Below are 25,698 nucleotides of genomic sequence, written 5' to 3' on the forward strand. Positions count from 1 at the left end.
CTCTCCTTGCTTGGTTTTATACTTGAAAGTATAACCCTGCTCCCTTTGGCTCTAGCCTCACTCCCACAGAGGCTGCTCTCACATGGTAGTTCTCAGAGATCTTTTATTTATTTTTCCTCTTTCTATTAGCATTCATTAATTATATACAGTGGGTTTCATTTTGACTTTTCATACACACATTTGATGTATCTTGATTGTGTTCCCCCATCATTACCTTTCTTGTCCATCTTCTTCTCCTGGTGACCTTGTTCTTTGCCTAGCTGTCCCCCTTCTATTATCATGTGCCCTCAAATTATTGCTTATTATTTTGTATCTGTGTATGTGTGTGTGTGCACTCACACATGCATGTACCTTAGAGATCAGAGTACAACTTTCTCAAGGGTCGTTTCTCTCCTACTATGGACTCTGAAGATAAAATGAGGTCATCAAGTTTACAAGGCAACCACTTTTACCTACTGAGTGATCTCACCATCCCCCATGTCTTCTTTGTTAATGAGCCATTGAGTTTACTAAAGGTTAGTTATGACTGTGTCACCAAGAAAAATCTTTTACTCATTAACCACAAACGGCCTGAATACCTTTAGGGAGGGATGGGACTTCATGGGCCGCTCCCTGACTTTGGTACAGAATGTGGACAGACCCAGTCTTATACAGATCTTGGCAGGTGATCTCGGCACTGTAAGTTCAGGAGTACTTGGAAGTCAGTGTTCTGTACCACCCCTTTTTGTCCTCTGATCTCTCCATCTTTCAGCCTTTTCTTCAGTAATGTCTTAAAGGACATAATGTAGATGACTCATTAGGGGCTGAGCATTCAACCATCACTTTCAGAGTTCCATCTTGAAAGCAACTAGCTCTTAGTGAAGATGATCTCATCTTTCCTATCTGTTCTACTGAAGTCATAATATGGAGTGTTTTTGTACCAGTCTAGGTCTTGCACCATTCCTTGAACTACCTAACCATATCTGGAATGGAGTCTAAAGACTAGACAGACTTGGATTATATTCTCACCTGTGATGCCATCTGGGAGTCATGGGAGTCAGCCTCATCTAGTTCTTATGAATTGCAAGTATAGGTTTTAAAAGAGTTTCTTTAAGGAAAATAGAGATTGCATTACTAGAAAGTGTGTCTAGGGGTGGGAAAAGAGATAAATGATATGCAGATGAAAATAAATATTGCCTTTATATGTTGCTTTTAATGTTTTAATCTCATTGAAATACTAAACAAAAGCTATTTATTTCCTTATTTTTACAAAAGCTATTTGTTGACTCTCCTATGTTAGGTAGCAACAAGGTATTTCATAGATAGCATCTGGTTTATAATATAATGAGTTAGATGTTATAAAGCTGCATTTTATCTACTGAAGAGTAAAATCTCATGACAGTTTTTAAAATTCACTAAGGTTACTGTCTCGCCTGTATTAGCAGGGAGATCTCAACCTCAGTTTGCCCCTTTCTAGACTCTGTCTCCTCTTGCCATATTGAAGGAAATCAAAGCACACTGAACATTTTCCAAGAGCAGGAGGCCATGAAGCACCCATTGAGGCCTTTTGAGGCCCAGCATTGAAGCGATAATTGTAACCCTGTGGCCCCAGCTGCATGAAAAGTGTCCTGGTATTCTTGACTCACCACCGTAGGGAGCCTCTCTTACTTTTTTCTTCACAAGTTAGGGGATCAGGAACTTTAATGTTCTGCATTATTCTCCTGTGTCATTTCTGTATGTGGGAAGAGGTTCATAGGAAGATAAAGGTCAGTTAATAAGGAAAAGTGCTCTCAAATGACCAGCCTAGAAGATGGATGACGGGAAGAGACAGGAAGAACTGCTTGTTTCCCCTGGCAATAGCTTTGAGAATCTGCCCTTATGTGCAGGTCTCTTGCTAGTTGAAACACCTCCTGATTCTAGCTCTGAGTTGGCCTATGGGCTCCAAGTCAGGTGCCAAAGCCAGCTGAATGGTAGGAAGCTATCTACAGGGTTGTGTTGGGCACAGTAAAAAGGAGGTCTGTGATTTCTAAAGGGCACAGGAGACATATGTCAGATATCAGACATCCAAGCAGCAGTTCCCAGAGTCCTCATTAAGTCATGTGTATTTGAGAGCCATGTTCCTAAAGATGGGTTATTTTATTGCTAAAGTCTATGAGTTTTTTTTTAGATTTCCAAACAATACTTAACACAAACCAAGAGGGAGAACTTCATTTTCCTAAGGAAAAAAGAATTTCCTTTTTTGCTTTGATTACTTTTGACTTTGGGGACACGGTGGGAAAATTTGTTTTAAAAGTTTACATGTAGTAAGAAATGTTTCAGGGTTATTTTTCTTTATAAAACAAATATATCGGCAGCACTTTATTTTGTCTGTCTATCTACTTACCTATCTTCTACCAATCATTTTTGTCACTCATTTATCATTATCATTTATTTTTATATATCTGTCATTCATCCATCATTCTGTCTGTCAGTCTGTCTATCTAGATTTTTTTTTTTCAATGCTAGGAACTGAACCCAGGACTTGTGCCTTCTTGGAGAGCATTCTACTACTTCTAGCAATATATCTTAAGATATGATGCACTTGTAGTTAGAATTTCAAAGAAGTTTGTTTTTAATTATTCTTTTCCTCATTTTGCAGATCCCTGAGTTGGAGTCATTTCCTGGTGCCGACTACACAAAGAATGTGGTGAAAATTCTGGCCAGCATAAGAAGTTTTGGTTTAAACCCTACGGTTGCCTAGCATTTCTTCTCTTCAGTGGTACCACATCACATAAGAAAAATGTATGGAAGTGCAAGAACGATCACTAATCTGGAAGGTAGCCCTTCCAGATCACCTCGTTTGCCAAGGTCTCCTCGTTTGGGCCACCGAAGAACAAGTAGTGGGGGAGGGGGAGGAACAGGCAAGACTCTTTCTATGGAGAACATTCAGTCCCTTAATGCAGCCTATGCCACATCTGGACCCATGTACTTGAGTGACCATGAAGGGGTGGCATCAACAACTTATCCAAAGGGCACCATGACTCTGGGCAGGGCCACAAATCGAGCTGTGTATGGAGGCCGGGTCACAGCCATGGGGAGTAGTCCCAATATTGCTTCTGCTGGACTTTCCCATACAGATGTTCTTTCATACACAGATCAACACGGTGGGCTAAGTGGCTCATCCCATCACCACCACCACCAGGTGCCCTCCATGTTGAGGCAGGTAAGAGACAGCACAATGTTGGATCTTCAAGCCCAGCTCAAAGAACTGCAGAGAGAAAATGACCTCCTACGGAAGGAGCTTGACATTAAGGACAGCAAACTGGGATCTTCCATGAATAGCATCAAGACTTTTTGGAGCCCTGAGCTCAAGAAGGAGAGGGTTTTGAGGAAAGAGGAGGCAGCTCGGATGTCTGTCCTCAAGGAGCAGATGAGGGTCTCTCATGAAGAAAACCAGGTAGGTTCTGACCTGCCACAGTGTCCCCAGGCTTTGCAGATGACTCCAGACTTACTGTATGTACCAAGACAGTTGGGCACCATTGAGAATGTTACAGCTTACGATGTTTCACTTGGATGATGCCAGAGCAGAACCCAGGAAGTGCTATGGTCATTGATTGATTTCCTTACTCTAGTAACCTTTCCACATATTTGCAGACTTGGGGAGGATTGATCCTCATTGCCAACTTTGTATGTGGTTAATTCTGTTCTCCTTTCCAACAGTTGCAACAGCAGTTCAGATGTTCTTCCTGCCGCATAGAAGAGGAAATGCTAACCTCTGCACGAGTAGACACTTTACATTAAAAGGCCACAATTGACTGGTGATTTTTTATTGTTTGTTATTGTTCTTGCTGTTGAACCAGCACTGTTTTTTAGAATGAGCAGCATTCTCTAAGTAGCAACTGAACAATATGAAACAGGATTGGAAAGACTGGATTTGATACCATGTAAGGGAACCCAGTTTCCTGGGTTTCCTTAGCTTGGTTTCAGCCTTTATCCATTCAGTATTTATTGACTATTTGCAAGATGCCTTCTTTGTCTTTGATCCATCTTCTAAATACTATTTCCTTAGCTTGGTTTTCAGCCTTTATCCATTCAGCATTTACCAACTACTTGCAAGATGCCTTGTTAGTCTTTGATCCATCTTCTATATTATAGTAAAATTAGTGATATTAGTTTCCCAGAGTCTTCCTGAATTTCACTATTCCCCTTCTTACAGCTCCCTATTCCTTTCTTAATACTTATTCTCTCCAGAAGGCATTTTACCTCCTTGACTGAGCCTACAGCACCTTCTACTGGAAGACCTGGTCCAGGCTCATCTTGTACCACTTCCTTCCACATTGAGCTATTTGCTCCATCTTTGGTCTCCCTGCATGCAGCTGAGGTTTCCCTTGCCATGTTCTTCTTCCTTCCCACTGTTAGCTTCCCCAATGTTCATTTCCCGTTCAGCCCAGTCAGTGTCCATTTTCCATCTTCTTTATTGTATGAGGTCTGTCTTACACAGTATTATTTTTTTACAAGTGCTTTGGAATCAGATATATTTATGCTTAAATCTCAGTTTTTTTCTTCCTTCTTTTCTTTATTCCTTCCTCCCTTTCTTTTTTTTTTTTGAGATAGGTTACTCTGTATAGCTTTGGAGCCTATCCTGGCACTGGCTCTGTAGACTAGGCTGGCCTCGAACTCACAGGGATCCTCCTGCCTCTTCCTCCCGAGTGCTGGGATTAAAGGTGTGTGCCGCCACTGCCTGACCTAAATATCAGTTTCTTACCCTGAGAGAGAGAGAACTCAGGTGGAGCAGAGGGTGCTGTGCCATTTGACCTGTGAACTCCCTGGTAGCATTCCACTCTGTTAGAAGTCTGAGATAATTCCAAGCTGTCTGAACTAAGGACTCTAGCAGCTGGTCTTGCAGCCAGCCTAATGCTACTCTCTGCCTTTTGGTGGTGGTTATCTACCTGATTCTCTTGACTGCTAGTACTTTAGAGCTAAGCAACTATGGATGCATTTATGCCTTGTGCAAAGGTCTGTTCTTGTTGGCTTTCTGAGTGTGCAAGCAACAAGCTTATCTCTGCTTATCTGGCAGAGCTGGTGCTGCTTTTCAGATGTGGAAAATGTGACTGTTTTTCCTTGGGACAGAAAGCTCTCTTTGTTACCCTTAAATCAAATTAACATTCACTACCGCTGTTTCTGCTGTGTTCTGATTAGCTGGTTGGTGAACTCCCTGTGAACTTGTTACTCTAGTGCGCATTTCCTCTTTGCTCCTTATTGCTTTTCTCCTCTCTGTAGCTTTTTCTTTTTTAAGGAGTTAAAACAGTTTAACAATGATGAAAGCAGTGCCAAAAAGCTTGAAGGGTCTGTCAGCTCTAAAGTCACTTTTATCCTCTGCTTCTGTCATTGAATTTATGTTTGAGCACCAATCCCCATTCATACATGTGCATTTATTTGTTAATTACATTATGCTTCAGTGTCAATGTGTTATGTGTCTTCTTTGATATTCACAAAAATATATGAATGAGACAGAGTAAAATAAATACAATGAAGGGGTGTGTGTGTGTGTGTGTGTGTGTGTGTGTGTGTGTGTGTGTGTGTATAGGCCCCTTTTCTTCACTCTTAGAAGTTTATAGAGGTTTATGCATCCCTCTTGCTCAGAATAAGGGAGGCTCTTCTGGAGTGACAATAGACCTCCAATCTCATTGGCTTAACACATAACATACATACATCTTTCCTTCCTTCCTTCCTTCTTCCCAGTATTTCACTGTATATCCTTGACTGGCCTAGAGCTTGTTCTGTGGACCAGACTGGTTTTGAACTTAGAGGTCCGCCTGTCTCTGCCTCCTGAGTTCTGAGTTTAAAGGTGTTCACCACCACACCTGGCTTCTGAAATTTATTTCTTATTCCTTAAGGTATGAAGCATCAAGTGGTTCTCCATGGCAGATCTTTTCTATATAGCGACACGGGACCCAGGCTTTCTACCTCTGGAAGCCTGGCTTTGAGAATTGTTTTTCTAGGGCTTATTGTGAACCACGTGTTATGAGTAGAGCATTATGTATTCTTCAGTCAGTCATCTGCAGCAAGTACTAGAGGTCTTTTTATCTTAAAGATAAATGTAAATGAAGAGAGAATGGAGGGCTTGTCCAGATTTTTGCCAATTTGGAAGGTGACAGAGCTGGCCTTTAAGGTTTTGGTTAGGCTCTTGACTTTGTAGTTATTACCTAACAAGGGAAGCACTGAGCAGAAAGGATGTAAGTATGACAGGGAGGTCATATTTGATGAGAAGAATGAAAAGCTCTAATGGAGTGATTAAGAATTTGGTTTATTCAGGATTTTTATTGTTAATTGTAATTATTTTGTTCCTAAAATGAGTTTGATGCTCTTTCTAATTTCTACCTGTGTTACCTATGTTTCTGTCATGATAACACATGCCTGACACAATTAACTTATGAAGAACAAAGGTTTATTTCAACTCATGGTTTGAGAGGTTTCAGTCCAAGATTGGGTGGAGCTGTTGTTCTGGGTCTCTGATGGGCACAGTGGGTGGCTGTGGTAGAGATGTATGGAGGAGCAAACTGCTCAGCTAGGGTTTTATAGTCCCCTTCAAGGGCATGCATGCCTTCAATGACCTCAGGACCTCTGAGGGATCACTCAAACAATATCAACACCATTTATTATAACTAACTGTCTCTTATTTTTAAAGGTAAAGGAAAATCACCTAATAGCAGTTTCTGTATGCAAGAAAAGGGCATAAAAGTCTTCAGAGGCACTTGACTGTGGTTTCTTAAACATAGCAACCAGAAGCTGCAGCTGCGAATGTCATTCTTCCAGGAATGTTAGATATTAGAATTGAAAACAATTTGAACCATGCCACCTCAATAAAAATGGGAGGCAGACCCGTTATAGATGGGAGGGAAGAAACTTATGTGCTCTTGTCCATGACACAGACTTGTACTCTACGGTGCAGTATATTGAGTGCGTTGATTCTGATATCTTCCTGGTTCTATCCATGGGAGCTGAGACCATCTGCAATTCTAAGGGAGGCTATTCAACTCGCTCCCTATGTTAAGAGAAAGTTCAGGAACTACAGGGCCAGTAGGTGGGTGGCCCCAGATTTCTTGTGTAAAGTGTGGATGATTAGGTTCCTCGATGGATATTACATTTCTTCTTTACTTCCAATCCCTTCTTTTCAGTGACACAGATCCACATAGACATAAATACATTTGTGGCTGCCCAGAGCACATGTGTGCAGAGATAACTTAATGTGAGTAATCCAGAGCACATGTGTGAAGGGCTAGATTAATGTGTGTAACCCAGAGTATATGGGTATAGGGCTGGATTAATGTGTATAAGTTCAAATACAGAATGCGTGGGTACAAAGCTAGCTTTATGCGTGTAAGCCAGAGTGCATGGGTATAGGGCTAGTTTAATGTGTGTAACCCAGAATTTGGAATGCGTGGCTACACAGCTGTTTGTTGTCATTCATGCCTCTGTTGTGTGATTTGATTTTATAAACTGCTGGAGAGCAGACATACTATTCTGGGATATGTATTCTTTGGGATGGCTGAACCCACAGTTCATGTTCTCAATGTCATAGCAGTAGAATGATTTTGGGGTGGGGGGAAGATGAGTTCAAAATATTGGTCACGAGGAATTGGAGAAGTGGCCCAGTGGTTAAGAACATGACTGCTCTTGCAAAGGGCCTGGATGTGGTTCCCAGCACCACATGGTTGTTCACACTGACTGTAACTCCAGTTCCAGGGACATGATACCCTCTTCTGGCCACCATGGGCACCAGATATTCACATACTGCACATTCATTACCTATAGGCAAAACACTGTATACATAAAAATAAAAGTATAATTTAAAATATTGTTAATGAACATTTTGCTGTTACTTGAAACAACCTTTGTTTTTCTGGCCTATAGGGTTGAGCTAGATTTTGGGGGGACACTGTTAGGCTATTATAAGGTTTTCCTACCTCTCTCTCTCTCTCTCTCTCTCTCTCTCTCTCTCTTGAGGCAAAATCTTACTATGTAGCCTTGACTGGCCTGAAACTTGGCATATAGACCAGATTAGCTTCAGACTTTCAGAAACCCTCCTGTTTCTGCCTCTGTGTGCTTGAATTACAGGTGTGTACTCCAATACCTCACTAATTTTTCTAGTCTTTGTATTTCACTCTATCTACCAATATAGTGGAGGCCAGAGGGAGAATATATGGTAGAGAGTAAATGTTCAGAAACATTGAAGAACCCAGGGGTACTACACACTTCTAGTCCCTGCTACTTGGGAGGCTAAGGTGGGAGGATCTCTTGAAGGCCAGCTTGGGCAATAGAAGAAGACCTTGCCTTGAAACACTCAGAAGTGAACATTTTGTAAGGATTTGCTCTTGCAACTTAGTGCACAGGTGTTACTAGCTTTTCATATGTCTGCACATTCTGTACAACTATTACCTTTGTACTTTTAATGACCTCTTTTCCAAATTAGATATGTGGAAAGTAATTTTTAGACATTTCCTAGGTTGTGTGTAGCTAGCCAAGGCTCCGCATGAATATAAATAGCATTGCACACTAGGAGATTGTACTAGATGATCTAATATTTACTCATCTTATGAAGAAGTGGGACAAGGTCATTGGGAAACTGTAACCCAAGACGTGTAAGTAACCCTGTCTGGGGAATGGTACAGCTTTTAAGCAATGATTATGTGATCATTTCTATTTCTGACTTAGCACTATAGAAAAGAATAGACTCTAAATCAATATTAAAAAGAACTTTTGATCCGAATTCAACATATTACTTATTAGTTTGTATTTGGAGCCTGAAACTGAAGAAAGTTGAAAGAAAGTGACTCCTCCTCTCCTCTCTTCCCCTCCCCTCCCCTCCCCTCCCTTCCCTTCCTCTTCTTCCTTCTTCTCCTTCCCTCCCCCCTCTTCTTTTTTCCTTCCCTTCCCTTCCCTTCCCTTCTCTCCTCTCCCTTCCCTTCCCCTCCCTTCCTCTCTTCTCTTTTCTTCTTTTTTCTTTTGAGATAGGGTCTCATGTATCCCAGGCTAGCCCAGCGATCACTATGTAGGTAAGGGTGAACATGAACTTCCCATCCTTTTGTCTTTGCTTCCTGACTGCTTCAGTTACAAGAGTGTACTACCACACCCAGTTTTATGGGTACTGGGGATTGAACCCACATCTTTATGCATTCTGCAAGCTACATTCTCTAGCCCCCCCCTCATTATTTTTATTTTTATTATTTTACTTGTATAACTACAGGTAACTTTCAATAGGAGTCATTTGACCCTGCTCTGAAGTTCTCATTTGATTGTGAGTGTCCCAATCTGGTGAGCTATACCAGCTGGGAGTGAGTGATAGAGGTACAGTTTGTCCTAATGAGAAGGCAGCGAGGCAGCTGCAGCAGGACAGCCCGATAACAGTGAAACTCAACTGTCATCACTTTGTACAGTGAAGGCTTGCCCAGAATTGCTGAGTTTCCTCGAGTTAATGATGGGGTAGGAGTGGGGGGGTTAGATGTTGCTATGGTTTGGAGCTTAGCTCTTAATATAATTGTCGGAAGGTGGGGAGACCTTTAAGAGGTAAGGAGGTCATGGGGGTTTCACAGTCATGAGTGGAGTGATGTCTTCCTCAAGGACCGGGTTAGGCATCTGGAGACTGGGAATGAGCTGGCTCTCAGCGACTGCCGTAGTTACTGTGAGAATAGGCTGAGGCCGCCCCAGTTTTGGTATTTCCTGCATGTGCTCCTTCATCACTCTCACACAATGCTTTTGCCATGTCATGCCAGCTGCAATGGGATATTCACCAGGAGCCAAGATGTTGCTGTCACCAGCCTTTGTGAGGAAAGCCATGAGCTAAAGACACCCAGTTTTCTTTGTATTCTGTTCAGTCTCTGGCATTTTGTTATAGCAGCAGAAAACGGGCTAAATCAGATACATTCACTACTCTAATAGACTTGTCTACTGTACCTTCTTTTCCACTGGTAGAAATCCCAGTCCCCGAAGACAGGATGTCCAAAGTGTGGCCAGGGAAATGATGTTTCACAAAGAGGATTTTCTGGTCAGAGAAACTGTAAACACACAGAATTTGTCATGGGCATTCATAATGTATATGTTCTAGGTTGAATTTGGTCTCCCTCCATAAAGGTAGGTTGGGTTTCTCACTCCTTTAATTTGAGAATGTCACTTCATTTGGAGAAAAGACCTTTACACAGGTAATCAACTTAAAATGAAATCTTTAGCATGGGCCCTAATCCAGATGGCTGCTGTCTTTATAAAAATGTAAATTTGGACACAGATACAAACATGCACAGAGGGAAGATGTGAACACATACAACTTGACGGTGACCTTGTAGTCAAGCAAAAAAAAAAAAAAAAAAAAAAAAAAAAACAAAAAAAAACAAAACTCAAAAAACACACTCTTGGAACACATTCTTTACTGAAACCTCTTAGAAAGAAGCAGTTGGGCTGATATTCCTATTTCAGCCTCCAGAATTGTGAGATGAAAATCTGTTGCTTGGTGTGTGGTATTTTCTTATGGTCCTAACTAGGGAATACCATATATCATGATATGTAATGATACAGCCCTTGAAATTAAACAGTATTTAAAAAAATTTTTTGACCTAGCAATTTCCCAATCTTCCTTGGCCATGAAATTTTATCTTAAACTAAATGTGTCATAGGATGCTCTTGCTGCATTAACCCCAGCCACCACCTAATACAGTTGTTTCCAGCAATGCTCGTCTTGTCTTGTCTTGAGCATTAAGCCTGGGACTGGGCGTGGATAAAGACCAAAGAAAGTACTGAGAAATAAGCCCACCATATGGCCTGCCTCCAGATTTCTAGTCATGTGAGATGGTGAAGCCCTGACTGTGTAAATCATTGGTGACTAGTCATTCTGTTCAGTTACACGCTGCCTCTCAGGGTAAGGTTTTTCACTTTATTTCCATTTGAGGCATGCATGTTTTTGTGCATCTTTCCCCATTATACAGTGCATGGATTTAGCCCTAGATAATCTAGTTCACTGCCAACATGTAGCACAGAATCCCAGAACTTAACAAAGACCAAAAAGAAAAAAAAAAAGTTCTCATCCTGAGACACCTTGAAGCTAGCTACTCAGGTATAGTTTTCTGGAAGGCTAGAAGATCTTTTATCCAATCTTACATGAGGACATGTTTAACCAGAAATGCAATCTTAAATGTCTTCTATAGATAGGTAAGAATTTCTTTGAGATCAATAAGATGGCACGATGTCACAGTAGGTTTCTTTGTTTGCTAGAATGTGAGAATGATTTGAAGTGAGCAACACATCTTTGTCACAGATGTCAGCTGTTTTCTGCCCCAGTAATCTCTCGCAGTCAGCCCTAGAGGCAGGCATGCGTACCACATGAATAGCCTTTTAGAGTTTTAGTCTCAGGTTTTCTTTGGAAAGATTTGGTTCATACAAGGGAAAGAATCTTTGTATGCTGGACTTTGGCTGACCTAAATGATTCTTGCCTCTCTTTTTCTTTCTGGGTCATGTTAGTTGGGCAATGGGATTCCTGTAGTGTAGACACAACCAAAGAAAACATTTTGAACTGCTTCAGTGAATAGATTCTTTTAGTCCTGCTATGCCAAATGTACTTATTAAAACCAAGCATAGTAAGGGAAAGGTAGGTTCAAGGGTCTGTAATAGTGATCAACCTCTGAGCATTCACTGCCTAATAACATTTTCAATGGATAGCACCCTCAGAGGTTTTTAAGAACCAAGTCTGTGTTGACAGAGAGAAAAGTAACAGGGTGGTTTTATTGGCCAACATAGATAGGGTGGGTTCTCCTATGGCCACTGTTCAATTTCTATAATTAGTTGCAGGTGGAGCTCTTGTGGTGGTGTTTTGGGTCCATTGACATCTTTGTGCAAATTCCCACCACCACCAGGTGAACTCAATAAGTAGTTTGGCTTTGCAGGAATATAGAAAATTATAAATCTTTCTCACCCTCCCTCCCACCCCAGATAAGCTGCATTAAATGTCAGACTTTGGTAGCTGTGAGAAGAATTTTCTAAAGTTTGGGATCTGGGAGTTTGGCAGAGTGTAGGCATGCAGCCAAGAGCTGGGGCGGCCTGACAACAGAAGTCTGGCATGTGCAATTTCTTCTGTGTCTTTGGGAACCCAGCATTTGACTGCATTTTAGAAGCTACCTGTGGCCATCTTGTCTTCTAGTAGGAAAGGAGGAAGTCTGTCTGTCAAATTTCCTTCTTGAGTCTCAGTTTTCCTCATTTCTGCTTCTTGAAGCATTTTCCCTTTATAAAAACTTCTGCTGTTTGAAAATTCAGACCATTGATTTACTCACTTCATTGTTACTCTTGTTAGGGAAGAATGTGACTTATAGCAGAAGAAAGCCATCCAAATTGAAGGGAGATGTTGGAGGAGGGAGTGCTTACTTCAAGAGTAGGATACAGCCCTGGTCCCACTGTTAAAAGTCCCACAAGAAGACCAAGTTTCATGACTGTGACATATACATAGAGGACCTAGGTCAGTCCCATGCAGGCTCCTAATTGTCAGCTCAGACTGTGTTCCCCTATAATTCCAGGTGAGTAGATTCTGTGAGTTTTCTTGTGGTGTCCTTGGGTAAATGTTTGTTTGCTTCTTTGTTACACTTTTGTTTCTTTAGCTGTTTTGTGTGTGTGTGTGTGTGTGTGTGTGTAACTTCACTTTAGTTCAGGCTAGGCTTTGCTATAAAGTAGCCCTTTTTTATCAGCCTCCATTTTCTGGAATTTCAGGCATTAACCAAAATAAGAATTTTATATTTAAATTACAATGAATAAAAACATAAAAATGTCTGTTAGTAATTATTTCTTAGTTAAAGTTTTTAATTTCTTTTTTTTTCTGAAATATCATTACTAACGTCTACAACTGGATATTTGGAGATAAGATTATTAAATAATGTTTCAATTCAATGTGTGATTAAAATGAGTGGATCTGTTTGGTTCCTTTGTACTAGTCAGAGTAATATTTTATCTTGTGGCTTAATTTGCTACATTGGAATCACAGCTTCATAAGGCAATTGAACAACCAATATCAGTTCTTTATTTCTCAAGTTAATTATTAGGATTAGGATTTTAATGAATGGGATGGGAATGTTGTCAGGGGACATGGGAGGGAGGGAGGAAGGGAAGCAGGAAAGGAGAGAGGGAGAGGGAGCTGGGATCGATACAAAGAAAGGATAGACACGATAGCCAGGTGCCCTGAGGGGACGGGATGAGGTTTGTTTGGAAGATGACTAGTAATATAAAGTCTTCCTTTCCCTCTCTCCTCTCTTGAAAAACTGTTTTCCCTTCCCCCTTGTGAGAAATTGTCACCTTAAAGCCTATGTATAGTGTCTACACAAGTGTTAACCAATTTCAAGCTGCGAGCCTGGGTCCAAAGCCTAGTCTGTATCTGTTTTTAGAGGCACATAGCCCAATAGGTTGGTGCAAACATCTCTGGGAAATGGACAGAATGGGTAGGTTTTCTAAGAGGTCATATGTGGGCAAGGTGTTGGGGAAATGGTATCCATTGCTGTGAAAACATGTTTGTGTCACACATAGTTGGAAGTGTCTATTTCAATTATTAGGAAGAGCCAGATCAAGTAAGACTTTGATGGTTTGGAAACTTAATAACCATTGGCTCTGTCTGGGGCAACCATTTCAACAGCAACTTTAGCTTCCTGGTCTCTCTTGACCTCTGTACCCAGTTTATCAATCTCTTTCTGTATGCCCACTGGAGAAATTGCAGAAGTTTATATTAACTGAATATGACTTAATTGCTGCCATCATATTTTTAACAGGATGTTTTTTTTTTTTTTTTTTTATCCAATATCAAATTGCATCTTTGTGGGAAATTAAAAACCATTGCCCACTTTCTGTATACTTTCTTAGTTTCAGTGGACAATTAGGTCTTGTTTGTGGGTGGGATGTTGGTACTTGATAGGATCTAGAAACTTAAATAGTTATGTTAAAATTTACTGTTTTCTATTTTAAGATGTAACAGCTTGAGTTCTAAAAACTATCTTAAGATAATGTTCTAAAGTGCATATTATCTAAATAAGAATGGAAGGAAGTTGAGATGCACTGATGTGTTCCTTGGAAGAACTCTTAGAAACAGCCATGTTTGGTTAGTACTCCTTCAAAGAACCCTGACACCAGTTGCAGTAGGAATGTGTAAGAGATGGAAAACAAGACAATGCATAAGGACCAGATTTAGAAATCCAGATAGTATGTAAAAGTTGCCTTCTTAAAAATTTAAAATTATGTGTCTTTTGCCATTGGGAAGCCATTTACTTTTTGAGGTGCCAATGAGACCATCATAATTTCTCTAAGGGAGAAGTGTGTGTAACCTGAACGATGTATATTTCAGTTTCTCATCTCTAAACATCAAGAGCATCTAACAATGTTTACATTAAGAACCTGTGTATAGATGTGTATCAGAAACACATTCCTAGTGAGACTTGGGGGAATGTGAGATGTGTTTTCAGCTCATTCAGTTTATGCTGGGAAATCAGGAAACTTTGTGGGGACTTAGGTGAGAGTGTGTGTTGGTGAGGTGTTGTAACCGTGTTGATGGATTATACACATTCACTGAGTGCATTAAGGTCCATGGACTGGAGGTGGAGAACTTTGTTTTATCTTCAGGAATAAGTTACTTGAAAGGAGTCAAATAGTATGGAGTATTGTAGTAAAATATGTATTGAGTGCTCTTTTTTTTTTAAGTTTTATTTAAATTAAAAACAATCTTATTTTACATATCAATCCAGTTCCCTCTCCCTCCTGTCCTCTCATGCACCCCACCAACTCCCATTCCACCCCTATCCATTCCCCAGGGAGGGTGAGGCTTCCCATGGGGGATCATCAAAGTCTATCACATCATTTGGGGCAGGACCTAGGCCCTCCCCCATGTATCTAGGCTGAGAGAGTATCCCTCCATGGGGGATGGGCTCCCAAAGTCCATTTGTGTACTAGGGATAAATACTGGTTCCATTGTTAGAGGTCTATAGATTGCCCAGGCCTCCTAACTGTCACCCATGTTCAGGGTGCCTGGTTTGATCCTGTGCTTGTTCCCCAGCTGTCAGACTGGGGTCCATGAGCTCCCACTTGCTCATGTTTGCTGTTTCTATGGGTTTCCCCAGCATGGCATTACTTTTGTATTAAAATTCATTATTAAACATAATAACTTTAATTTCATTATGTTTATATTTTGGGTTCAAAAATTTCCAGTTCACCGCAGATAGTTCTGTTTCATTTTATTTATTTATTTTTTGTAATTACAGGTAAAATTCAGGCATTTGTGATAGAGCAACAAAAGATTTCAGTGAACTATCACTTCAGAGTTACTTGGATATCTACTGTTTCTAGTTATATGCTGAGGATAAGAAAATTCTGCTGAAAGATGAGAGGTCTTTTCTACCCCTCTAGCATTTCATCAATAGTAGTAGAAACCACTTCCATTTTCTGCGCAGATAGTGAGTAGAGAACACAGTAGTGGCATATCTGGTTTGAGATAAACAATAAGCTACCTCAGTCTCACCAGGACTCAGTCTAGGGAAGGAAACTTCTTGCGTAATTCATTTATTAGAAGAGCTGTTGGCATTGGTGTGATCTTCCCCCACTTGTGCAAAGCCTAGCTCTAGTCCAGGAGAATAGGCATAGCATGCACCCCATATTCAGCTCCTGTACAGCTTCTAGAGGGAGGTGGCATGAAGTGGAGCAGGAAAAGGTGGGCTTGTGTCTTTTCCAGGCAAGCACTTTCCCTTCTAGTGTACCTCTCTGCCTATCATATACTTATTTGATAAATAAGAAATCAAAGGTTACTCCAGCTTGTCAAGCATTGCCCACATGTGCCTGAAATGAATTATGGTAATTAACAGGGCTTATTGGGTGTTAAATACTGTGTTAATGTTTCACATATGATACCTCCTTTAACCTGTGTGAGAATATCATGGAGCAGGTACTGTTATTTATAGCTTTTAATGCAGCTCAGGCAAGGTTAAGAGGGGAGGAGGACTTTGCTTAGACTCACAGATAAGAAATGGCAGACAAATTCTATAAAGAGAGTGCCCAGAGCAATAGTTGACTTTAGTACTGAGTGAGAGCTCGTATACATGGGGGGCATCTTCAGACAGGTGTGGAGTGACTTTACATGAGCCCTGTGCATGTTCATTCAGAACTTCTGATGCACTTCCGTGAGAGTCAGAACACATCAGCACTGGCTTACTGTGTATTTCCTACCCTCACTGTAGGCTTTAGAATGACAATCCTCTATACGGCTTGTATAGTCATTCTGCCCATCCCAGTTTTTCCTTTTACGTTTGATGCACTCAGTGTTCAAAGACTCTCTGTGAGCAGAACTGGCCATGTGGTGCTAGCAGGGCCCACTTCCTTCATTTCTGCTGGTCTTTGATGGTGATTGAAAGTAACATCTGTAGAGACAGATTGCCTAGGTTCCATCCCCAGCCACAGAACTTTGGTCAGTGTAGTCTTCGAAGTTGTTTCCTCACTTGAAAAAAAGATGTGTTAAAAAAGTGCCTACTTTGGGTATAAATTTAATAGGATTTCAGTTTAATTGGATAGGGGGGTGGAAGTTCATGTGAAAATACTTAGCATTCATGCTAACATGAACAAACATCCAAGTTGCAGATGATGATGACTGTGAGGGAAGTCAGATTGAGCACAAAACCAAGATGCTGAAGGGCAGAGTGGCAGAGTACATGGCTGAGTCATGGAACTGGAGCCTCGATGGCGCTGTATTTGAAACCTGTGTTACCTCTGGATTTCCTGGGCTTTGTAGGAAGAATGTGAGCACACACTTCGTTACTAATAGACAATGTGTCTGGATGCCAGAGCCTTGAGTGCTCAGAGCTCTCCCATCAGATGCTTTGTGGTTATGAGAGGGATGTACTAGCCTTGAGGCCCAGGAGGGGAAGTGTTATACACAAAGACCCATTAAAGAGAGGGGGAGGGTTGCATCTCCCAGTAAAAGATACAATTAAAATGTCTCAGAAACCCAGAGAAGGAAATGATGATGGAAGAATTGTTACAGAGAACAGGACACTGGAGATGGTGCTCAGAAGGGCAGAAGGTGGGCCCAGAGATGAGATCTAGGGAGGCACATTCCCAACGGAAGGAGCAGCTGCTAGGAAATGTATGCCTGGAAATCACCTTCATAAAGCACAGGGATGAACTCAGTGTGGAATCTGTGCTCCAGACATTGCACTTAGATTTAAAGAGGAGAAAGACAAATTGGCTCATAAAGGTTATATTTTCTTAGAGGATTTTCCTCTGAATCAGAAGAAGCTAATACTGTGCTTAATATAGCATGGATAAAGATGAGCTGTGTTTTGCTTCTGTGAGTTTTCCTGTGTGTTCTGGCCCCATGAACTCCAGTAAGGCCACAGAAGGATGAGGGTGATGTTGCTGACACAGTTTGGAAGAAGGAAAGAATAAAAGTCCAGCCTTGGGCAAAAGACAAGGTGTCTCTTCCTCAGACCCAGAGGAGTATTCAGGAAAGGCCCAGATAATGAGACATTCCAGGTTGTGAAGCAGAAATAATTCTTAACCTAAGGAGACTTTTTGGTTTTACAAACAAGCAAGACAAAACAAAAAAACCCAGGAAGCCTCTGACTAGGAATGAATCTCAACTCGGATTTGCTACTAAGCACAATATGCTAATATAACTTCAAATGACTTCCTTCCCTGGGCCTCAGTTTAACCTGCTTCAGCATCACAATGAATAGAATTATCTCAAATGACTGTGGGTTGAAATCTTTCACAAGGCTTTATTATTCAAAGTTTGTCAAGGTGACTGGATAGCTCAAGGAGGTAAAGTGATTGCCTTGTGAACATAACAACCTGTGTTTGATTCTTGGCATACACATAAAACTGCTGGGTGTGGTGGTGTAATCCCAGTGCTAGGGAAGCAAGTAGATCTCTGGGCTTCATGGCCAGCTAGCCTAGCCTTCTGGGCAGTGGAGGACTTGTTTCAAAAAAGGTAGACCACAGCTGCTCAATGACATATGTGGTTGTCCTCTTGCCCTACAAACACACACACACACACACACACACACACACACACACACACACACACACCCCATTTGTGAAAGTAATTAAGAGTGTTCTGAGAGCACCAGAAAGTCAGTGTTGTTATGACCTATATGTGCAATTTTGATGGGACACAGGGCTGAGGTGTGACAGGTGAAGACAGAAGCAGGGGCAGAGAAGCAGATGACTCCAGGACTTGGAGAAGCAGTTGAGGAGGGAGGCGGGGGAGGCAGGGACATTGGCACCCTCCCAAGGTGCTGGTGGTTGTATCCAAGTGCTGCTGCTGAGGCAGTCAGCTTGCCATGTGATGACACAGCACTCCCCTTGCCATGCTTGCTGGAGACAGTGGCCACCAGCATTTCCCTTAGGAGGAATTTTACAAGTGAAGGCTAATTTTACTTTCACTGTTGATGGCATTTCTCTGCTACACTAATTAGCCTCCTAATAGAAATTCTACAGAAATATATTCCATGCTCCCAAGAGTACAGAGGGGGAAAGGGTTGTTCTTAAATAACCTGGAATAGGTTTTACTTGTGGATTTCAGACCTGCCACACTCCCTTCCTCACAGCTTTCTGAAAGGACAGATACCCTTGGCTTAGACAGAATGTCTATCTCTCTTTCATTGTCAACTTCTAGACTTTGTGAACTCATCTACTCAGTGTCAACTGCAAATGCATTATTCTAGCAAGGCAAATGACAGTTGTATTGATGGGTTAAATGCTGTTTCTCAGGTTTTATTTTTAAAAAGTATTTTGCTACTTTGTGGCTTATATTTTGTTTTCTCCCTCAGTATTTTATTATGTATTTGTCTGTCCCTCTTTCCCACTGTCTGTCCTTCCATCTCTACCTCTTCCCCCTCCCTTCCTCACTCCCCTTATCCATCCATCTATCATCTGTTCATCTATTCATCTAGTCCCCTTACTAAAATGATAACCCCGAATATAGCATTTGCTTATTAAATAGCTATTTAATGAAATGCATAAGAATGTACAGTGTTAATGCCTCTTTAATTTAATTACATTAGGAAGCCTAGATCTAATTCTGGCTTTGCTACCAGTTGGCTGGGAGTTAGTTCCCAAGATTGAAAGGTTAATGTCATGTAAAAAACCAAGGATTTGGATTTTCTTTTTCTCTTTAAAAGATTTATTTATTTTTAATTTATGAGTATGAATGTTTTGCCTGCTTGTGTGTACATGCATTCCTGGTGCCCACAGAGGTCAGAAAGCAGCCAGTGCTCTTAACCACTGAGTCATCTCTTCACCTCCCTGGATTTTCTTGAATATGGATAAGATCATGTAGCTTTGAGTTCACTAGACTGGAGTGATGTAACTACTACTTCCCATAGGTAGGAAATGGTCCCTGTGAGTTCCTGTAGTCCATCTTTTTGTTGATACACATATACTCTCAGATTTAAGGAAAGGCCAGGCATTGGTGGCCCACACCTTTAACAGATTTAAGATGAAATAAGGACATTTCTGAATTCAGAATGTTGGTAAAATATAGACTATAGTACTCTCACAGAATTCTGAGGAACCCAACTCCTGAATGTGAATGGAAGGGCAGCTTAATAACCCTTTTGGTCCCAAGGTGTTACGAGCCACTCATGCATGTCTGCAGAATGGGAGGAGAAATGACTAAGTCACAGCAGGAATTGATTAATTCTCAGGCACCAGAGCATGATGGTTGTGGTTGGCTGGTGCCTGTTTGGGAATGGAAAGGGTCAAGCTCTCTAGAAGAATGGCACAAAAAGTTCAGTGTAGACACAGGTGCTACTTCCTTATGCTAAGAAGGCAGATGCAGAATCCCAGGTGCAGAGCTTTTTGCAGAGGGAACTGCCTTTGTTTTACTGATGAGTGGAATTTCTACAGCTGTTCACAGTTCTTGAACTTCTTGGGGATGAACAGGCAAATACAGCTGTGATGAAATCAGTCTCCTGGCCTGGCTTTTCTAAGGACATTGCCCATCACGTAGTATTTAACTTCATCCCAGCAGCTGCTTTCAATTCCATATTGGGTACATGTGATTAGGTAATTTTTACACATGTGTACTTGCATGTGCGTGTGTCTTTAAGCTCAGTGCTATGATTTGGGCAGGATAACCATTGTAAGTGATAGTTATTTGGCTTGGAGAAGGAATTTCCCAAGAAAGTTCCCTTGTCATTCTCAAATCTTGAGTATCATGCAGAAGAAGTCTGTTAGGAAATCTCTCCACCAAAAGGCTCTTACTGCATAATGAGCATTATTGTTTGAATACAATGCAGTCTATTGAATGCATTTCCATCAGAAAGTAATGAGTTTGTTAGGGGTTTGCACAGGTTGTTGGGGACTGAATTCCATTGTTCCTTTCTCCTCTACTCATTGCCTGTCCAGGAGAAGTACACTTAAAGAGGACAGAATGGAGGCAGGATATGACTATTAATCTGGTCAGGTGTGAGAAGGTACTATTGTATCCAACCAGATCCTAGGCTGCTCATGTCTGCTGTGTTGGAAACTGTAGTCCCTACGATCAGGGAGAACTTGGGGCCAGAAAGGGAAGGCTACCATATAGTTGCCAGAAATGTATAGGTAGAGCAGGGCTGGTAGAACACTGTCCTCTGAGGCTGGAAAGCTGGGTGGTGGGTGTGTGTCCTGGGGAGTACTGTTACCAGTGGCTTGGGGCTGGGCTGTTCTCTTGGTGCTCTACACCCAAGGATGAGGATGTGGAGAAAAGCTGGATCCTTCTGCACTGCAGTGACCCTGTCCATCAACACAACATCTCAGTAAATTTCTCTATATTTGGAAAGTAACACCAGACACTTCTTTTGGGGCTGAAACAAGGGCTGATTAAAGGGGATAGGGGGTTGAATTGTGCCTCATGAGAAAGTGAGAAATAGAACTTGCCACTCATTTTACAGATAAGCCCTACTAACATGTTTATCACTTTTTTCCTGAGCACAGCCAGGATCTTGTTTTAATAACTTATCAGTTCTTAATCGCTAAATAGATATTTGATCACTTCCTGCATGCCAGCCACATATATTGACTCATTTGTCGATTGTAATGATATCATGAGATAGTTGTGGTTTTTGTTTCCATTTTATGAGTAAAAAATATAAAGGTGCAATGTGCATCACTAGGAAATGGTGGGCTCTTGAGGAAAGACTAGGAGTTGTGGCCTTGTCAGTGGCCTTGTCAGAGGCGGTGTGCCGCTGGTGATAGACTTGACATCAAAAGCACATCACATTCCCAGTTAGCCCCCTCTGTGCCTCATGGTTGTTATCTTAGTCTGTAAGCTCTTAGCTACTGCTCCAGTACTGTGTCTACCTGCCTGCTGCTATGCTCCTTGCCATGGTGGTCATGGACTCTAACCTTCTGGGATCATGAGCCCCCATTATGTGCTTTCTGTTATAGGTTCTCTTGGTCATAGCATTTTGTCATAGAAATATAAAAGTAACTAAGACAGCTTGAAAGAGAAAGTGGACTATGTCCAAATCTTGTCCTCCAGGTCTTTCAGCAACCAGAGTTTCTCTTTCAACCATAAACATACAAATCTACAAGAAGGTCAATACTGTAGGCATCAGAGGAAGGGCACTGTTTCAAAAGGAAGGCCCATGGTAAAACCAGAAGACTATTACCCAGCATGCTGTTGGCATTGTTGTAAATAAGCAAGTTAAGGGTGAGATTCTTGCCATGAGAATTAGTGTGCATGTTGAGCATATTACGCACTCAGAGAGCCGAGATGGCTTCCTGAAATGCCTGAAGGAAAATGTGCTTGATCTTGGCCAGATGGCCCAGAAGCAGTGCCTGAGGGAAGATGGGCTGAAAAAGAAGAAAGCCAAAGAGAAAGGCTCCAGGGTTCAACTACAGAGAAGCACTCTGTGAGAAGCTATGTGAAAGATTCTGCACCTGTCCCTTATGAAATTATACCTCGAGAGATGTAAAATACCCATTAATTGACAATACTAACTCTACCCCAAATTAACCTATCACCATCATAGAATATAGTGTTGTGAGCTCTAGTAGTAAACTCTTGGTCTGTAAAGTTGATGAATATTACTTATCCTCAGATTCCTACTATGTAAAATGGACTAAAAGTGTCATCATAGGATCACTAAATGAACTGGTGCATGTTGGTGTTTAGAACAATGCTGTGTGTTGGTGTTGATTGCTGTGTCTTCCATTTAGAACCCAAGTTCATGCCTGTGACTTTAATACAGAAAGGAGTTTTGTAAGAGATGTGTTTGAAATATGGCAAGAAACAGCCCACAAGGAGACTATTTTTTTTCTATCCTATTTTAAATTAGGATGTCCAAATGTGTCTGAGATGTGAGGATTATACCTTCCGGCATGCCAAAACAATTTTTGGCCATATCTTCCTTAGACATGAAGATGAGCTTTGAGTGGAGTGGGGCTGTGCTCATGTTGGAGGAGGCAGACAAGCAGATGGAAGGTGGCAGAGGGAGCGTCCCGACATACTCGTGGAGGAGGCGTTAATATTTCAACATCTTTCTCATTATTTGCAGATCATTTTTATGAGAGATTTTTCTAAGATGCTCAGTTTTTTTCTTCTCTGAGTGACACAAAACTGTCACAAATCAGTCTATTAAGCTAAAGAACTTAAGCAGTCCTCTGAGAATTGACTGAATCCCCATTTTGTAACAAAAGCAAGACATGGCTTTCTAAATTCTGCCTCTTTCCTGAGGTAATTTATCGTCTTGCAAAATTCACTCAGGAACCTGGACTCAGCAGGGCAAGGTTTGGCTTTGGTCTTATGTGAGAGGTAGATCTGCTAATAGTTTGGTATTAATATTGTGTCCCTATTCTATCCTGGGCAACGAGGAGACAAAGGTGAATAGGAATGCATTGATTCTTTGTTGTATTTTTTAACTTTGATTTTATTTATTTTTGTGTCTTCTACATCATACCTTCTGATCCTATTCATCTCCTTCCCAGCCCCTCCCAAATAAAACTTAAGAGAAGAAAAGGGGGGGGGGTTGAGGACAAAGGGGGAAATCTCATCATGGAAGCTGCAGTGTGACACAGTGAGTCATGCAGTAAACCCCTGTATCTATACACTTTTCCACCCATGCAGGCATTCATCACAAAGAGTCATTGGTTTGGTTTGAGGCCCCTGTCTTCAGCTACACCATGAATGCTGGGTCTTCACTGGAACTCTTCCAGATATCCTGTTGCTGCCCTGTTGCCTGTGTCATGAGATCCTGCAGCCTTGCATCTGCAGAACTGACCTCCCTGCCCCAACATGCTCCAGCAGATCACAGAAGGGGCTGATGTTGGGATGGGGAACTCTGGTTCCGGGCCTGGGTAGTTTTGAGTTGGTCAGCTGGTAAACTCCCATCTTCACCACCAGGGGGAGCTCTCCAGCACTGCCCTGGCTTGTTCACCCCTTGCAGAGATGAGCAAGGGGCAGGGCTGGTTCTTCTGCTTTAGCTCCTCAGAGTTGGCTCTCCCCCTCCTCCCCCATACCTTCAGGGCCAGCTCTGCTGTGTTGCCAGGTGAGATGGAGGAGCTGTTCTCCCTAGTCTTGTGGTTGCTGAGGACAGGAACAGCTCTACCACTCATGATCTCTTGACCACCTGAGGTAGGCATTGATGGATGGCTGGGTGGGATTCCCCTACACTGCCTCGTGACAGATGAGTGATGGGGACATCCCCAATATGCTTACAACATGGGGCCTGGCTCACCCACACCTCTGCCAAGAGTGTCAGCTCTACTGTCCTGCCCAGGTGAGGAACAAGGCCCTCTTTCCTGAGTGCTGCAGCTGGGAAGGGGGAGATGAGCTCCCTTGTCTGTCACAGGCAATATGGCAAGGGGGGTAGGGTGGGTCACACCACCAGAATGTGTAGGTTCTTAAAACTGGGAGCAAGGTTGAAGGCTGAGCTTCAAGTTAGTCATCACAGCATGGTGTGATAACTGTTCAGTCAAGATGCATCAAGAGGAATGTGTTAAGAGGAAGGCTTCAGGAGGCAGATAGACCTGGCTTTCAAAGTTACCTCTGAAAGCTTCAACAGAACCAAGCCAACTTGTCACTCATCTTTGTATCACTAGTCAGCAATTGATTTTCTCCAGCTTCCCAGGCTGTCATCTGAAAAACAACAATTTCTCTTGTAGTGAGGTTTAAAGGACAGTCCACACAGAGCATGACGTGCACATGCTCAGTAAACATTAGTCATTACTGTAGGACTAGAGTGTCGCTGGTGAGTTCTCTATAGCGTGATCTTGCTAAGTTTTTCATACAGCTTGATGTTTATGTATCACATTGCATGGTGTGCTAATGAGTACATGCTTTTATTCCTTGTCTTTCAATCTTTCATCAAAGTTCATTTACTAAATTCATATTCTGTATCATAGGGACATAAATTAAGATCTGTTTGCTCTTTATATATTTAGAAATTTGACATTTTGGATACAGTTTTGCATGTAATTTTTTTTTTTTTGATAAAACCATCTCTGTAATTTCAGGTGTTCATAACTATGGAAAAAGATACCCTATTTTGGGCTGTAAGGAAAAAAATATTAAACCAACTCCAGTAATTTATAGAGGATTTTTTTTTTTGGGAAAACAAGAAGCCCAGGGCCTGTAATTCCACCATGGAGGTTGAAATATCAAGAATGGCAGGTAGTGAAACTGTCCCCTTCTCAATAAAACCAAAATTAAAAAAAAAAAAAAAAAAAAAAAAAAGAAAGAAAGAAAAAGGGCTAGGGTAAGGGCTGTGGCGGTAACACTGATGACCACAGACCTGCTAGTTGCATCTTTAAGACACTAGACAAGCCAGCTTCCTGGAGAGTGGATAAGGGCGACTAGTTCCTGCCCAAGACTGAAACAGCACACATTGTACTCAGCACTGAGTAGATAGCATTCTTACTCACATGGTTTTAAAGTGACAGACTCTTCCAGAAATTTGGAAACAGGCTCAGAGGTACATCCAGGGCTCAGGGAATTTAGGATACCTGGTGACACGGTGGGAAGGCAGAAGGATTTTTATGTTTTTTACTCAGATTCTACTATGAGTAGCCATGCTATTTCTCTGCTCCTCCCCTCCCCCCGCCCCTATTTCCAACTAGCTTATTCTTTTTTATATTTCGGTTAAATTCCTACAAAAATCTAATATCACCAGTCCTTTAAATATCACGAGCTCCTTTCTTTCCAGGTGTAACAAAAATATGAACAGGAGGTACAGTTTGATGAGTTTAGACATAAGAAAAACTACCAGGTACAGCCCACGGCAAGAAACTGACGTCATGTGCTATGTCTGGCCCAATGAGCGAAAGGGGCAGGGACTCTACAAGCTCCTGGCAGTGGCCACTGCCCCTGGAGAGTTTGTGGTAGGCATTTTGGAAAAACAACTTAGTAGTGATGTGGAAAGGAATGTTCTGGCCTGTTTCTCAGGTGTGTGAGCTGCAGGCCATAAGAGGGCCTTGGCACGTGCACCTTGGCCTTTGTTGAGTGGCATCCACTGTCATCTTCAGTCTTCCTTTTGACCCGTGGGACCCCTCCCTCATTCCTCCCCCTCTTTCATCTCCTCCTCCCTTCTCCTTTCTCTTCCCTTTCATCCTCTTCTTTTTCTCCTTCCTCCTCCTTCGAACCCCCTCCTGCCCCCTGGGTATGTGTATTTTTTTTTTTTTTTTTTTTGTCCAACAGTAAGTGAACATCCATTTCTATAGATTTCTAGAATGCCTCCACAAAAATAGTAACTGTTTAATAAA

General features: G+C 41.7%; 1 protein-coding gene across 1 annotated transcript in view; it reads left to right on the forward strand.

The window, feature by feature from the left end:
- The window catches only part of Erc2 (ELKS/RAB6-interacting/CAST family member 2), an 877,816-nt gene that overhangs the window by 35,091 nt on the left and 817,027 nt on the right, over positions 1–25,698 (forward strand). Inside the window, exon 3 of the mRNA XM_051176767.1 lies at positions 2,618–3,415. Within this exon, the coding sequence (XP_051032724.1) occupies positions 2,759–3,415 (657 nt within the window). The 5' untranslated portion in view covers positions 2,618–2,758. The remainder of the gene's footprint in view (positions 1–2,617; positions 3,416–25,698) is intronic.

The sequence above is a fragment of the Phodopus roborovskii genome, unplaced genomic scaffold (assembly GCF_943737965.1).
Source record: "Phodopus roborovskii unplaced genomic scaffold, PHOROB, whole genome shotgun sequence".
Lineage (NCBI taxonomy): Eukaryota > Metazoa > Chordata > Mammalia > Rodentia > Cricetidae > Phodopus > Phodopus roborovskii.